The sequence below is a fragment of the Cucurbita pepo genome, chromosome LG09 (genome assembly GCF_002806865.2).
Source record: "Cucurbita pepo subsp. pepo cultivar mu-cu-16 chromosome LG09, ASM280686v2, whole genome shotgun sequence".
Classification (NCBI taxonomy): Eukaryota; Viridiplantae; Streptophyta; class Magnoliopsida; order Cucurbitales; family Cucurbitaceae; genus Cucurbita; species Cucurbita pepo.
In genome coordinates, this window is record NC_036646.1 from 7,509,349 (window position 1) to 7,524,790 (window position 15,442).

At 36.5% G+C, this 15,442-nt stretch overlaps 2 protein-coding genes across 3 annotated transcripts; both read right to left on the reverse strand.

Annotated features, from left to right (window-relative positions):
- Window positions 1–2,076: 2,076 nt before the first annotated feature.
- LOC111801937 lies at window positions 2,077–11,260 on the reverse strand. Of its 2 annotated transcripts, XM_023686178.1 has the most exons (11): window positions 10,898–11,260; window positions 9,709–9,856; window positions 9,345–9,412; window positions 7,737–7,807; window positions 7,384–7,620; window positions 3,855–4,018; window positions 3,685–3,740; window positions 3,531–3,583; window positions 2,775–2,943; window positions 2,576–2,673; window positions 2,077–2,491 (listed from the first exon to the last, which is right to left on the reverse strand). In XM_023686178.1, the coding sequence occupies exons 1-11, from the start codon at window positions 11,037–11,039 to the stop codon at window positions 2,381–2,383; spliced, it is 1,317 nt and encodes a 438-aa protein (XP_023541946.1). In that variant the 5' UTR covers window positions 11,040–11,260; the 3' UTR covers window positions 2,077–2,380. The 2 variants fall into 2 exon arrangements, with proteins under 2 accessions (XP_023541946.1, XP_023541947.1); XM_023686179.1 differs by lacking the exons at window positions 9,345–9,412; window positions 9,709–9,856; window positions 10,898–11,260 and adding an exon at window positions 8,400–9,242.
- Window positions 11,261–11,964: 704 nt separating this feature from the next.
- Window positions 11,965–14,795, reverse strand: LOC111802674 (plant-specific TFIIB-related protein PTF2). Its single transcript, XM_023687121.1, has 2 exons — window positions 12,800–14,795; window positions 11,965–12,718 (listed from the first exon to the last, which is right to left on the reverse strand). Exon 1 carries the CDS (start codon window positions 14,613–14,615, stop codon window positions 13,038–13,040), a length of 1,578 nt encoding a protein of 525 aa, XP_023542889.1. The 5' UTR covers window positions 14,616–14,795; the 3' UTR covers window positions 11,965–12,718; window positions 12,800–13,037.
- Window positions 14,796–15,442: the final 647 nt, after the last annotated feature.

Consider the following 15,442-nt stretch of genomic DNA (forward strand, 5'->3'; position numbering starts at 1 on the left):
CAATAATTACTCTCTTAAAGGTCAAAGCCATGTTTTATAATTGATTACATAAACACCCAATTAAATTAGGATTAAGATGCTTAATGATTGCAAGCTACTTGATTGAAAAATAGGGAGAATAGTTCTTTACATGGGTTTTGATTAATTCATTCAATAAGTATTTTTTGTATTATTTAATTATTGATAAGCTATAAAGATTCAGCTTTTTGGACATTCGAGGAAAAAAATGAGAGTTTCTCATCGATTTTGGATTGGTATTTCAGAACCCATATGATAAGATAAAAAATGTTACGATCAATAGATAGTTGAGGTGCACGCACGTTTGATGTCATGAATGTTATGATCAATATAGTTGAGATGCACGTAAGTCGAGAGAACTAACTTAGCATACGATGTTTGGTGAGGTTAATTGTAACAGTTTTTTCACGAAACTCTTATCAATGTTCGTCGTTTACTAGAAAAACTTAGGTAGATATCTTCTCAATGGTTGCTATCCACCGGCCGCTAGTGAGTTCGATTCTAGTTTTCGAAATTTAAAACATTTATATGTGAGTTTAATTTTCCGATCTTATTTGTTGGTATAAAAGTTGTTTAGGAATGATTTTCAATCTTGCGTTGGTGGAGCTATCTATGGGTTTAGGGGGTTGGTATAAATGTATCGAAACCCATTTGAGATTTATTTACATATCTCAATTGGAGTGAAAGTAACGTTAAAAAGGGTTTCAACATGAAATGAAATGTAATTATATGTATGTATAATTGTATAAATATCCGTGAAATGTTTGCTCATCAACACGAACATTTTAAAAAAAAAAAAAAATATATATATATATATATATATACATTTTTTGTTTCTTAGGATTTAATATATCTTTTTACCTGCATGTGATATATATTGGAACAATATTTTCAATGTCTTTTCCCAAGTCCGAGGTTTTATTTACACAAACACTAAGAGTTGAATGTATCAGAATTTATAGGATCTGAGGAACATTTATCATGTTTGGTGCATGTTTGTTTTTGTAAGTTTGCCCTTTCATTGTTGCCTTTGAATTCTCATGCCATAAACTAATTTCAACCTTTTTTTTTTCTTCCTTGATTGAGATTCGTATGGTTTTTTTAGACATGATGTAACGCGTTTTATAGAATAATCATATTTTTCAAACATTTTCGACCATTTGCGCAATAATATAAGGGTGTCCTCTAAAAAAAAATTCTTTACTTTTATCTAAATCGAGAACACATTTATATGAGAGTGATTCTTAAGATATAATGGTTACTACGTATATAAATTCGGTGTAACTTCCTTTTCGGTGACTCAACCGTAAAAACTTCAATATTAAACATGTTTTGCTTCGAGCAATTCTATATTGAGTGATATCGTATATTGGGTGATATCGTAGGATTTTTTCTAAAAAGTCTACGAAAAACATGCAAAAAAGACCTGCTACAAAAGATGCAATCTAAGACAGTAGATAATACAATCATGTCACAAGGAATGTAGTAGAACGTAAAGATCATCAAAAACCAAATCTAAATTCCAAATCCTGTACTTAATGTATTTCAAGCATCCGTGTTATCTTACTTTGCTAAAAAACAACTTAAGTCTTCCGCAAGTAGTTATTGTTGTTTTGGTCCATTATGTATTGTCGTCAACCTCACGGTTTTAAAACGTGTTTGTTAGAGAAAAAACGTGTTTGTTAGAGAAAAAACGTGTTTGTCAAAGAGAAGTTTCCACACCCTAATAAAAAATGTTTCATTCTCTTTCCAACCAATGGTCCATTATATATTGTCGTCAACCTCACGGTTTTGGTTTTAAAATGTGTTTTTTAGAGAAAAAACGTGTTTGTCAAAGAGAAGTTTCCACACCCTTATAAGAAATGTTTCATTCTCTTTTCCAACCAACAGCTTTTCTACGGATGCATGAAGACCCAAACGACTCAAACCAAGTCGACTGACAGTGCAAGAATCGAGATAGCTACCCAACTCCATTAGAACAAATATCAATAATTGGAACAAGTCAAAGCGACATGGAAGAAGAAATGGACTTCACAAGAATAAATAGAGTGATCATCAACAAAGATGGCCATAACAGCTCCTAAGTAAAAGCTTCTAATTATCAAATTGGTTTAAGATACCAGTATATCAATGTTGTTTCTTCTTCAACATCATTACTGTAGAAACAGATGTAGAACTACCCTTAATTTCTCAGTAGTAAGCTTTTACATGGGCAGAGAAACTCATACAAAGCTACTTACATCCAAGCTACACTATACTAAACTGTGACAATGCAAATAATCTGTGGTATTCTCTCATCCTTATAACCTGCTGATTCTTCAGCATGATTGAACACTACTACACAGGCAGATATTACTCACCGCTATGAGCTACCTGTGGGGGCTGCCAACCAAAATGATTCTTGTTGCTTGAGGGTGTCTGCGACATGAGCTACCACACCAGCACCAGCATTGTAAAGCCATTCATTTTTCACCTGAATCCATGATACATAAGTATTAGCAACCGAGAAGAAATGGCTTGAAACGGGGAAAAGAAGAGAGAGCGATCGGAAATGAACATGGATGTTGTTATGCGCGAAGAATGGCCAGAATGAGGAGTGAAAGCTGACATCAACTTTTTTCCATGCCACCTGTTGCAAGCCTCGGATCATCTCCTCTGGAAAGAAAATGAGGGGCCATCATTACACCAATGATATCGAGCGAGGAAACAATCACCTAATAATCACGTTTAACTTCCTGCTGGAGTTGGCTTTGTACCTTCCATGATTTCATAATAATCCACCGTGTCGTGCGCAATGGGTGATTCTTGTGCCGCCTCCTTTCTTTGAGCTGCTTCTGGGGGAAAATTGGCACCCGCAGAGGGAACAGGAGGATAATAGTCTGCGTCTACAACATGCATGTAACCATCCAAACATCGGCGAGGGGGCTTCCAAGAGTTATAGAAGATGTCAGAATGATAATGTATACTACTCACATACTTGCAACATTCGTATACTCCTACACCTTCCGAACAACAATTTTGTTTATGAATATGGCTTCCTTAGGAATAAAGACACTATTGTGAAGAGATTGGGAGAAAACAAGCACAATTTTCAAAAACTAAATCAAATCGCTATGGGTACTCCTAGTGGTCAAGAAGAGTCATATAAGTAATAAAGGGCCTAGAGGGAGTGAGTTCAAGCCATGGAGACCGCTATTTTAATATCCTAGAGTCATTTTGGCAACCAAATATAGTAGGTTAATTGTTCCATGAGAATAGTGGCATGCAAGCTAGCCCATTTACTCATGGATGATCAATAAAGAATCAAATAAAAAGAGGCTAAACCAAACTTTCCTCTTAACTCTATCTCGGTTTCAACATTTAGTCAACTAAAAGGTATAGACCTTGTAATTACCTAGCGTCAACAATATCTATTCCCGACCCAATATCCTTCGAGATTATCATCCCACTATGTTCATATTAGAATTTCTTACCATCATGATAAAATGGAAACATATGAAATAAATCATTACCTGCATAACTTCGTTTTCTCTCCTTATAGATGATGTGCGCCAACCAACCATATCTGTTCGAAGTTCAAAACGAAAATACGATTAATGAGGCAAATAAAAAAGGATCAACAAAATAACAGAAAAAAGAAAAGGGTACAAGGCATTCAGTGGATACGGTCATAAGCTACATTGGCATAAAGGATGCACGATTGAAAAGCACAAAGGGCAGATCTGCAAGGAAAAAAAAAAAAAAAAAAGACATCATAGCGACCATTGTGTGACAGCATCCACAACAAACAGGGGCTGAGGGGCCTTTCCAAAAACTGAACAAAGATTCAAACTTACATGAATTTCCCTTCTTCACAGTCAGATGCCATTCTTAAGAGAAGTGGCGGTTTATCGGGTTTTGCATCTGTAAGGAACAGCTGACTACCCGTTAGACCCACGACAATAGGGGCTATTGGTAGAGCCAGTTTCTCTAGGAATGGAAGTCCCAGAAGAAAAGGAAGCTGAGAAAAGAAAATGTTAACTAGTTTAGGGACCATTCCAAGTATCAGAATATAAATCCAATTACTATTATTAAAATGTCTGCCATGACAATTTATTTCCCCTATTGCGTGCATGAACAAGAGAAAGCATATTGTAAGCCAAAAATTTGATTTTACAGCTAAAACATTACATTTAGAAATAAGTTTATGGTTTGGGTATTACCAACGGAGGTAGAGATGTTACACACAGGGTAGCGTTTCATTCTATGGTGGAATTACATAACCACAGGATCCATCAATGAAAAGAAAATTCCATTACTAACATGAAGCGTGCACATTATAAATCAGACTGTGGTTTTATTACTGGATAGTTAAGTCATTGGAAGTCTAGTAATCCTATCATCAACCCAACATTAGAATAACTCTCTCATTCCCCTTTTCACTAAACTCAACAGGTATTATGCTTTCACTTTGTAATCATGATGGTATAGTTGCCATTGTTCATGTCACATACACCATTCAAATAATTTACATTTGCAATAGAAACATATCCGATTTCATCTAGTGTATGAGGATCCATAAACAAATAACTTGAAATTGGAATTGTAGTGCCAATAGTGATAAAATTTATTTCAAACAGTACCGTTCTAGTGTACATTGTTTTAAAGAAGCATGGACAATATTTTCGACGACATTGGAGTGAACTAAAATAAGAGCCCATCAACCAAAAAAAAAAAAAAATCATATTTGTTGAATATTTGCAGTTTCTTTAGGCTAAGATATTTCTGAGTTTTGTATGTTTAATTGGTTGGTCCACGAACAATTTTCTATTTCATTTTAAGAAAGTGTTACGAAAAGAAATAATTAATTTCACAACTTACTCAAGTTTGTAAGGTGGTCGGATGAAATTAAAATTCTAAGATTTTGACTTGTGTGTTAAGTGTCACAATTGCACTTTTCTTGGCAGCAGTTTTGTGATTGTGCTGCACTCACTTCCAACATCAAATGAGTCAAGCCAATTTGGATTCACGTCGCCTACGCCCGGGCAATGTATGCTCAAACCTCTGACCCTGTTTCGAGAAGAATATTTTAGAAAACGGGGGCAGAGAGATTTTCGAAAGCGAGTTTGAAAGTGAAAGAATGAAAGGAGATTTGAGAGCAACGTTATATAACTATAAGCAAAAGGCAACACAACAGCTTAAATAGCCTATAACTTTCCGGGTAGGGAGAATTTGACAACTAGTCGCATCCCCCTATAGTACATTTTGAGGTGATTCAAGTTTGGCAAGCCTAGACATGATTTCGCCGAACGGTCATACAAAAGTAGGGGGAGGAGTTGACAACTAGTCACACCCCCTATAGTACATTCGAGGCGATTCAGGGCTGGCAAACCTAGACATGATTTCACCGAGTAGTCATACAAACAGAAAATACAATAGCAAGGCAATACAACATGAAATTAAATAAAAGGTTCGACGTGGCATGGGCATGCGGTCACGAACAACACGCCCTGGACGAGCATGACCGTGACATCCTCTCCCACCTAATTGGTTAACATTCCTGTCAACCAACTATTTTTGAACTCAGTGATGTGGATTGCAGCGGAGTCCAGATCTTCGATGCGTTCCCAACTTGTTTCTTCTGTAGGGAGGTTCTTCCATCTGATCAAGAATTCTCCGTACGGGTCTTCCCACTTTCCAACTCTATAGGCTAGGATTGCTTCTATTTCTTTGGTGTCCTTCTGTTTTAGATCGATACCAGATCTGGTGATGACATTTCGTTGACCGTCACTTGAATCGAGGTGGTAAGGTTTTAAGGTTACTCACATGAATTACTGGGTGAATTTTCATCCATGGGTAACACGATACTGTAAGATGTAGCCACAATCTTTTTGAGAACTTCGACTAGTCCTCCGTATTTCCGCACAATTCTTTGGTCTTTCCGACTTAGGCCTGAACAAATTAGATTTCGCAGTCGAAAAAACCAAAGACTTGCGCGGAAATACGAAGGACCAGTCGAAGTTCTCAAAAAGATTGAGCCTACATCTAATTCATATGAGTAACCTAAAACCTTACCACCTCCATCCAAGTGACAATTAGCGAAATATCACACTAGACCAAACATCAATCTAAACTAGAAGAACACCAAAGAAATAGAAGCAATCCTAGCCGACAGAGTTAGGAAAGTGTGAAGACTCGAGGGAGGATTCGAGAGTTCCTGGTCAAATGGAAGAACCTCCCTATGGAAGAAACAAGTTGGGAACGCACACGCCGAAAATCCGGACTCCGCCGCAATCCATATCACCTAGTTCAGAAATAATCGGTTGACAAGAACGTCAACCAATTAGGTGGGGGAGGATGTCACGATTATGCTCGTCCAGGGCGTGTTGCCTGTGGCCGCATGCCCATGCCACATCGAACCCTTTATTTAATTTCATGTTGTATTGCCTTACTACTATATCTTTTGTTTGTAGGACACGCGAGACCTAAATCACCTCAAAATGTACTATATGTACTATAGGGAGGAGTTGACAATGATTTTGTAGGACCGTTCGAAATCACATCTAGGCCTGCGAAATCTGAATCGCCTCAAATGTACTATAAGGGATGCAACTAGTTGTCAAATTCTCCCTACCCGAAAAGTTATATGTTATTTAAGCTGTTGTGTTGCCTTTTGCTTATAATTATACAACATTGCTTTCAAATCTCCTTTCATTCTTATTTCTAAACTTGCTTTCGAAAATCTCTCTGCCTAAGACCTTCTTCTCAAAATGAGGCCAAAGGCTTGAGCATACGTTGCCTGGCAGTAGGTGACATGAATCCAAATTGGCTTGACTCACTCGATGTTCGGAGTGAGTGTCACACAATCGCAAAATCTGCTACCAAGAAAAGTGCAATTGTTACACTTTAGCTCACAAGACAAAATCTTAAAATTGTAATTTCATCCATTCAAGTTCTGAAATTAATTTCTCTTTTTAACAATTTCTTATAATGAAATAGAAAATTGTTCATGGACCAACCAATATAGAGCATACAAAACTCCTAAATATCTTAGCCTAAAGAAACTGTTCCTTTTTTATAAACTTAGGTGTCTGAATTCATTTTTGCATACTTGATCAATCCCGAGAAATAATTGGCCAACTCTATAACATTTTGACATAAGGAAACTCCAAGAATATTTAATATCCTAGATAGAATAGGTGGTCAACATAATTTAAACCCAGGCCAATAGTAAGTTTAACAAAGTCTATATAGTTATCCAACAAGTTTAAAACTCGCAAGCCTAACCATAGCAAGAACATGAAGTCTTCAGGTAGAATTTACATTAAGAATTACCAAATTTTTCATTCAGTGAGATGTAGAGAAGTAAGACTGTCAAAGACAAACCTGCTTGTTACCTCTCACTCCCAAATGAGGCGTTGCCAAGGTAATGAAACTGATTGGCTCTAGTCCTGCAACCACACCTCTTTTTGAAGAATTGCAAGGACCATTTAGTGTGCTACTTAAGGTATTTGAGTTATTGTAAAGAACAGCAATAGCATATCTCGCTATCAAACCACCAAGTGAATGAGCCAAAAATGAAATCCTTTTTAAGCTCTCTGTTTTCTTTACAACTTGCACGACCTGCTTGTCGTACAGATCATGAAATTACATGTACCTTTCAATGAGCTAGAATACATATAATCCAAATCCGAAAAACTGTCTTAAGAAATATAGTATCTTAATGGATCAAGACTTACCTCATCAGCTAATCTCTTTCCCGCTCCATCAATTCCAGTGAAAGATTTAGTAAAAGCATTTGAGGAACTTGCTACAAATATAAGAAGATGACTAAAATATAAGATGAGTATCATACTAAGGAGAAATGTAGAAGATAGATAGAAAATATAGAAGTTCCATCTTGAAAATGGTCATGTCATGAGTCATTAAGAATCTATATCTATCTCTATATATCTTATATATTTATTTTTCTGGTGGGGGGGGTATAGGAGGAGTGATGATGGCTGTGAATGTATTTTTTTTTTTTTTTGGTTCCAAGTGGAGATAACTGTTGTCTAACTGGTTACTTGATGATGGGCATACTTAAAAGCCTAATTCGTTGTACATACGTCAGACTTGGTAATGATAAAATTTTACAGAAAAACAGTAGCATTAGTAAGAGAGGAGCAACCATTGATATGTGGCTTACACTTAGCAAATTGGTAGCTAGGGACCTTCCTACTAGCATTTAAAGAACAAAATGCAGTCAACTCAAGCTCCTCCAAACCATATTTTCAAGCTGTTATTTTGCAACAGAGAACCAAGTTCCTAGAGGACCTCACACTTACAGAGACGGATCATGTTTTTTACTCCTAGGATTACCAAAACAGAGACCTTGGAAACAAAAGGTAATGAAAACTGACTCGCAATGCACGAGGTAGCACCATCCATCATAGCCAACACCTTCACAGTGGAAGGAACGCATGCATGCACTTTCTCAAGCCTACAAACACATTTAACTAAGATATTGATAAGAGACAAGTAATATGTATGAACATTGGGAAGAACCTGCCACAGAATTAATCTCTTTCCCTCAGAATTAAGAGCCTGTTACATTTTAGTGGTTCCCAAATCAATTCGGTAATTTCCAAAATTGAGCAAAGAGGGACCACCATGGGAAATCCAAGGTAGAGAAGCAAAAATCTTTCAGCACACCTATATCTAGTCAAGCACCTCAGATTTAATATTTAAGCCCACCAACAATGCTTTAGACATGTTGACTTTAAGCCCCAGGAGTCTCAAAAACGAAAGGACTCGAGGAAGATTGAAGCAATTATGGAGCTAAGAAAGTGATTCTTATCTACCCTCATAAATCCTTCAAAGAGCTTCAACTCTAGACTTTTATCAATCAAACAAACACCAGACACTACATTGGCTCAAGAAATGCAGCCACATATCCATTTTCTGCACGGCACATCAGCGTGCTTTGAACTCAAAAATTCCAATTGACCATAAGGTGGCCTTTCTCCAAATTACTTATAGAGGTTGTTTGGTTGGAGTTTTTGTTTGAGATGCATGAGAATACAATGTTTAGGAATAGAAGGTAACAAAAGGAGAATAGTTTAAAAAGAACTTAAAGCCAGAGCTCCACATGGAAGTAACAGAACCAATATTATACAAATCTCAAGAACAACCTCAGAGATTCACCTTTTTACTTTCAAACAATAATGCAAAAGTCGTAAATATTACACTCATGTTGATGCTTCCTGCATTTTAGAAATATTGTAACATGAACACGCTTATATTGCAATGTTTGATATTCCATTAAGCATGGATGGTGACATATTCTCACATGAAGAAGAACATACCATATATTACAAAGTTTCTTCCAAGACGCCTTTTTAACTCTGCTTCAAAGTAAGTCCAATCACTTGGGCTACATAATAAATGCAGTAATCAAAAGAGAGAGGGGGGAAGGCGGGCTGGGAGAGAAAGAGAGATTTTCTGATAGCTATCTAAATATGTTTGAATTGGCTAAACAAAAACTTTATGTGAGAATCAGTTTATAGATCTACTACTACATTTGAACTCTAATAATCCCCAAAAACCACAGATATTCAGCCAAATATATGCATGTTTCATAAGAAGTAAGAAATATGATTCCCTTTTAATCTTGTTTTACTTATTATGTAATCTGGTAACAAGCAATCATAATGTATAATCAAAGGATACCTAGCCATGATGCCATGAACAAGGACAAGAAGGTGATCTGGCTCGTTTCGTACATTTCCAAAGCTGCTTGATGATAAGAATGTTCCCTGGGTTGAATTACTCATACCTTGAGGTCCAAGACCAAATACTCTCCAACTGAGATTCAAGTCTGCAATGCATAAATTTTGCTGATGTCCATCAATGGCATGTAAAAGAGAAAACTTGTAACCAGCTTAAATAAAATAAATCAATAAATAAATAACGGAAGAAAAAAAATCTAGAATCCAAAACAAATAATTAAGCACGGATAAATTTCAGGAAAAAAAAAAAAATCAAACTGATGTATGTTACAAACAAAGTTCATTGGAGTCAGGAGAAAGTATTGAAATCGGTTCTAAAAGCAAATACATCCAAAACAAGAAAAAGATATATGAACACGTATTCATGATTAAGCATGGCCTTTCTAAAGAAGTTGTAGTGTGGTGTAGCATTGGATTGAAATGTGCTCCCACAATGATAAAATAGGGAAAAGGAACCATTAGCAAGAGGAAATAAGCCTATATGAGAATGAAAGTCACAGCAGTGCATTCATATTACCTGCTAAAGAGTTTTTTATAGAAATATCACNAAAAAAAAAAAAAAAAAAAAAAAAAAAACCCATGAGTTTAACCATTAGGAAGGTTACATTTGAGCTATAATCCATCGATTGCATGGCTAATTTCATAGCTCATAGTACGAACACTTGCGTTCCCGTGGAAGGATGGAGGCATTTATCCTCATCCACCAACGGTAGGTTTGCATTACATCTCCATGCCATCGAAAACCCCATTTTACACTACCTTAGTACAGTACAGTTTTGTAACAAAAATCCACAATTACATACAGGAGACTGAAAATCTCAAGCGAAGAATTTGCGTATTTAAAACGATACGTGATATTCGGATGATTTGTTCATCCAGCTATAGAAAAACGAGATAACCCACTCCGATCGTCGTCATCTTCACGTTTAGATCAATGCGGTAAGGAAAACAAAAAAAACAAAATAAAACCCAATTCCCTCATTCACTTTCAATTCAACAACAAGAACTCAAATTCTTCATTTAAATTGTAATTGATAAACAACAACAACAACAACAACAACAACAACAACAACAACAACAACATTAGCGCAAATAAGAAACGTAGCCAAGAAGGAGAGGGCGAGAAGTACCAGACGAAGAACAGGAGGGAGAGGAGGAAGAGGAAGAAGAAAACGACGAGGTCCCTAAAGGTTCATGAGAAGAACCGGTTCTTGGACGGCCAAAAATGTGGTTGTAGCAGGAGCGGGCGTGAATAAAAGGCGCCAATGCCATATATTTATAGAGAGGAGTGAAATCGTTGTCCAAGTGGAGTCAAGAAGAAGCCACAACGTTCGTTATCCTCTTCTTCGATGATTCAGGCGAAAGCTGATGCCCTCCAACCCAAAAAGGAGCGGCGGAGAGAAAGAGAGAGAGAGAGAGAAGGCCCTAAAATCGCCGCCGAATCAGTCGCCTGTTCTGGGGAGAACCGCCATTGATTATGGTGTCAATAATGGAAACAAAATGCTGAGTTAATAAAAATGACTAATTTTTTGTAATAAAAATATTTATCAAATTTCAAAACATTTAATAATATTCATAAATTTTAAAAAATTTAAAAATATATTATCTTTAAATTTTGTTTGTGTAAGAGGACACCCTCAAAAAAAAAAAAAAAACTAATAAACTTTTTAAAAAAATCTTTTTAAAGAATATAGTCAATGTTTTATTATATTTAAAAAAAATATTTAAAAATGGCATTAATTACCTTAAACTTAAAAAAAATAAAAAATGACTCCTTATAAATCATATTTATTCTTTCTTTAATTTTTTTTTTAACGACGTCTCATTTATCATAATTTTAAATAATAATGACTTACTTATAATAATTTTTAAATAATGATGACTATGATTCATTCTCAATTCAAGATAACTTAAATAGAAAGTGGATAAAAAGATATTCTTGAAGCAATGGAAAAATATATATATGAGACGAAAAATTGTTAGTCATAGGTTATTTGCAAGAGATCGATTCTTTAATATATAGTTTATTCATATACCTCTCATTTACTCGGATGTCACATAAATGATGAACCATGAGCTTAACTGATCAATTTAGTCTATATGATTTTCTCTTTAATAGTAGGTTCAATTATAGTTCTGTACGTGACGACCAAGTCACCTTATTATATTAAATAAAATAAGGCTAAAAGTTGAACGCTACTGTCAAGAGCATCGTCTAAACATTTTAAATACCGTAAAGTTAGACTAGGGACGTAATCATTGTAATCATGTACTTTCTCATATTTTTCAACCAATCAAATTGAATTTCCAAAATGAAGAATCATCCTCTTATTCAGTAGCCACTGCCTCCCTCATGAACACTTGGCAACCCATCTTTCATGGAGTACTCGATGTTCTATTATTCCATGTTCTTCTCGAAAGCATGTCAATCCCTATGTTGTACTCGATGTTCTATTATTCCATGTTCTTCTCCCGAGCATGTCGAGCATGTCAATCCCTATGTTGTGTCGAGCTCTGAACTCCCTACGGTCTTTATATCTCCCCAAGCACTTTCCTCGCCGAGCATATGATTGCCCCGCCCACTTTGCCACTAGGAATTGATGACGAATCGCAAACATAATAATTTCTGGTTGACCATGTTCTCAGAAAAAAGAGCGTAAAGTAGTGATCTCTTCTCTCAACCGTCTGTCCATCTTCTTAGTTTAGTTTTTCTGTTGCATGTCTAGCTATCTATCACATTATCTTATTGTGTTCCGCGAGCCTACTTGCTTCCTTAAGCCACCATTCAGGAGTTGAGGTTGAGTTGTCGGAGATCCATTGAGGTGGAGACTATTTTCGAGAAAGGACGAGACGGTTCCTTTTCCCTCAAATCAATGAAGAAGGGAGAAGTGTATTCTTCTGAATCCCCGAAAGCGAAGCGCTACTCGTCGTACGTCATTGTAATGTAGTTCCTGCAAATTTTTTAGAAAGAGTGAGCCCCAGGGAGTGGCAAGAGAACAAACATTTAGAAACAAATAGGAGTGGCTTTCTACCCGAAAACATCATCTGTATTGCCAACCAGAATTCCAAGCAATGGCTACATAGTTTGCATTCATAGATATATACCTCAAAACTTTACCAATCAACAAATCAAACGAGAAACAACTCCTCCTCTTGCTGTTAATGGACAAAGTATTAGAATACGACTCGTGCTGGATACTGTACACTTCAATTCCGTCTCCTCTCTATACATTCTTATACATTTTTAACATTGTCTACATGCCGAAAGCTCTAAGACCTCCAAGAACCGAATACGTGCAAGTCCAGCAATGCATTGTAATGACCCTTCTCAATTTCCTCCTCTTTCACATCATGAAGAAGAAGGGTTTCAATTATTATATCTTCCCATTCGATACCGATAGCTCTCTTACGCTTTCTTTCCTTCTCAGCATTTACATCACCGATCGCAGCGTTTGAAGGAAGCATGATCCTCTGGATTCGATTCTTAGCAGCATTTATTTTCTCCTTCCTCCTTTTGTATGCATTGCAACTAGTTACAAATGAAGGCGGCATACCATTCAATCCTACATCAGTCTCCAATAATTGATGCAATAGAAGCTTTTTGCTTAATTGTGATTTTCCCTCCCACCACTCTGTACTTGACTGAAAACCAGCTTTTCTTCCCAGCTTTCTTCCATAGATTTCATTAATCCCGCCCGATGACCTGAGATGAGCCATTTCATCCAAAAACTTAGTATAAATCAAGGATAAACATTCATGGGAAATGTTGAGTTTGTTGCGATCATCACAACTCGATTCATCACGCCAACTATTGCCTATTAACTCAAAATACTGTGAATCATCTTCTAAATTATTAACCTCACTTTCATACTGTAGCTCTTTTCTTAAACACTCACTCACTGCAGCCTGCAAATCGATCCCTACATCCTCGAAATTCTTCCCCCGACCACAGGTATTTGACATTGATTTCAACTCCATATATTGGATCACGAAAGGAGCATTCTTCACAATATTCCTTTTTGTGATATCTTTTCCCCAAGGCAACTTCTTGCCAACTTCCACAAGTGCCCCCAAAAGTTCTCTGTACCTCTTCTTACATGTAGAAACCTTGGCATGAACCTCCATGGCTACATCATCAATACTAACATTAACCTCATTCAATCCTGACACCAGAACCAAGACGGCAGCCACCATGGGTAGAGGTTGCCGCCCAGTCGTCAGAAACCATTTCATAGCACACTGTAACAAAAAGATTCCTTGCTTAACTATTATGTCCAGTGTATCCGCTTCTACCTTTGAGAACGACGGTGAATTCCTTGCCGCCCGCTCCAATGACCCCACAATATCAAAACCCGGAAACGCAGGCCCTTTCAAATCCAAAAAATCGACAACTCTGAGAACCATTCGGCCAAGTTCATGTAGATCACACTCAATTGTCGATGCAACCTCCGACATTGGCAATGGACGATTATCCTTGCGCATAGAAACGTAAGAACAGGCACCAACGAGAATTGAGAACCAATCGCCTTGTCCATACTCACCCTCTGTAATCGTCGATACTAAAATCCTAACATCGTTGGATTTTGAAGCAGAAAACCCTAACCTAAACGTAATATCTTCAATAATTTTTTGAGCCTCATAGATTTTCTTATCCTTATAATTCAAAACACTGCCCGAACCTGAGGTTCCAACGCGGACGAATGTGCCCTGCGGACCATTGAGACCGCCAAGCTGGGCATCATAGTTGTCAAATTCCTGAACAATACCGCAGGAGGAGCAAATCAGATTGCCGGAAACATCGTCGCGGAAGAGCGACCTGCCGCTGCAATTCTTGCAGGAGCCCGACATCGGAGAGACAAGGTTGGAGGCAATAAATTCAATGCATCAGCTTGAGCGTTTCCTGAAGATGAAAATTATAAACCGCTGCGGTGATTTCGCCGAAGAACGATACGGTGGTGAAGAAAATTTCAGCGATTTGAGCGAAGTGCGAACCCTAAGAAACATCCCTCTTCCAGCGGCATTACGGAGTTGGGGAGTGTCGTGTGACTATGCGGAAGATCAGCGGGAAAGAGCTGCATTTCGAAAATGGGCCGCATGTCTCAACTGAACTGCACGTGGGCCCAAACAAAGCCATATTGGGCCTTCTAGTGACTTTATTGGGCTTGTTGAATATAAAAGGCCGCCGATGACTGCCACGTAGGCTAAACTAATAAAAATATTTTTGAAATTTCAACTTTAAATAATATTCTTTAAATTTTTAAAGAAATTTATAAAACACATACTATTTTTGGATGGAAATCTATTATGTTTAAAAAATAATCTTAAAATTTTAAAGTATTTCAAAATAATAATATATTGCAAATTCTTAAAAAATTTAAAAAAGGCATTTACCGTTCAAAATAATATATATATATATACTCACAAAATTTTAAAAGTTCAAAATTTTTTTTACCGTCAATATATGGACGAAAACCGTCTATCTATACCTTATAAATTATTTACAAACTACCTTATAAATTATTTACAAATGTTTTAATGTTATTTTGGAAAGTTTACAAATACTTTTTAATTCTTAATTAAAAAAAAAAGTTTAAAGGGTGTTTTTGGTATTTTAAAAATAAAAGTTTGAAGGGTGTTTTTGGTATTAATGAAACTTTTGAAAATTAAATAGAAAA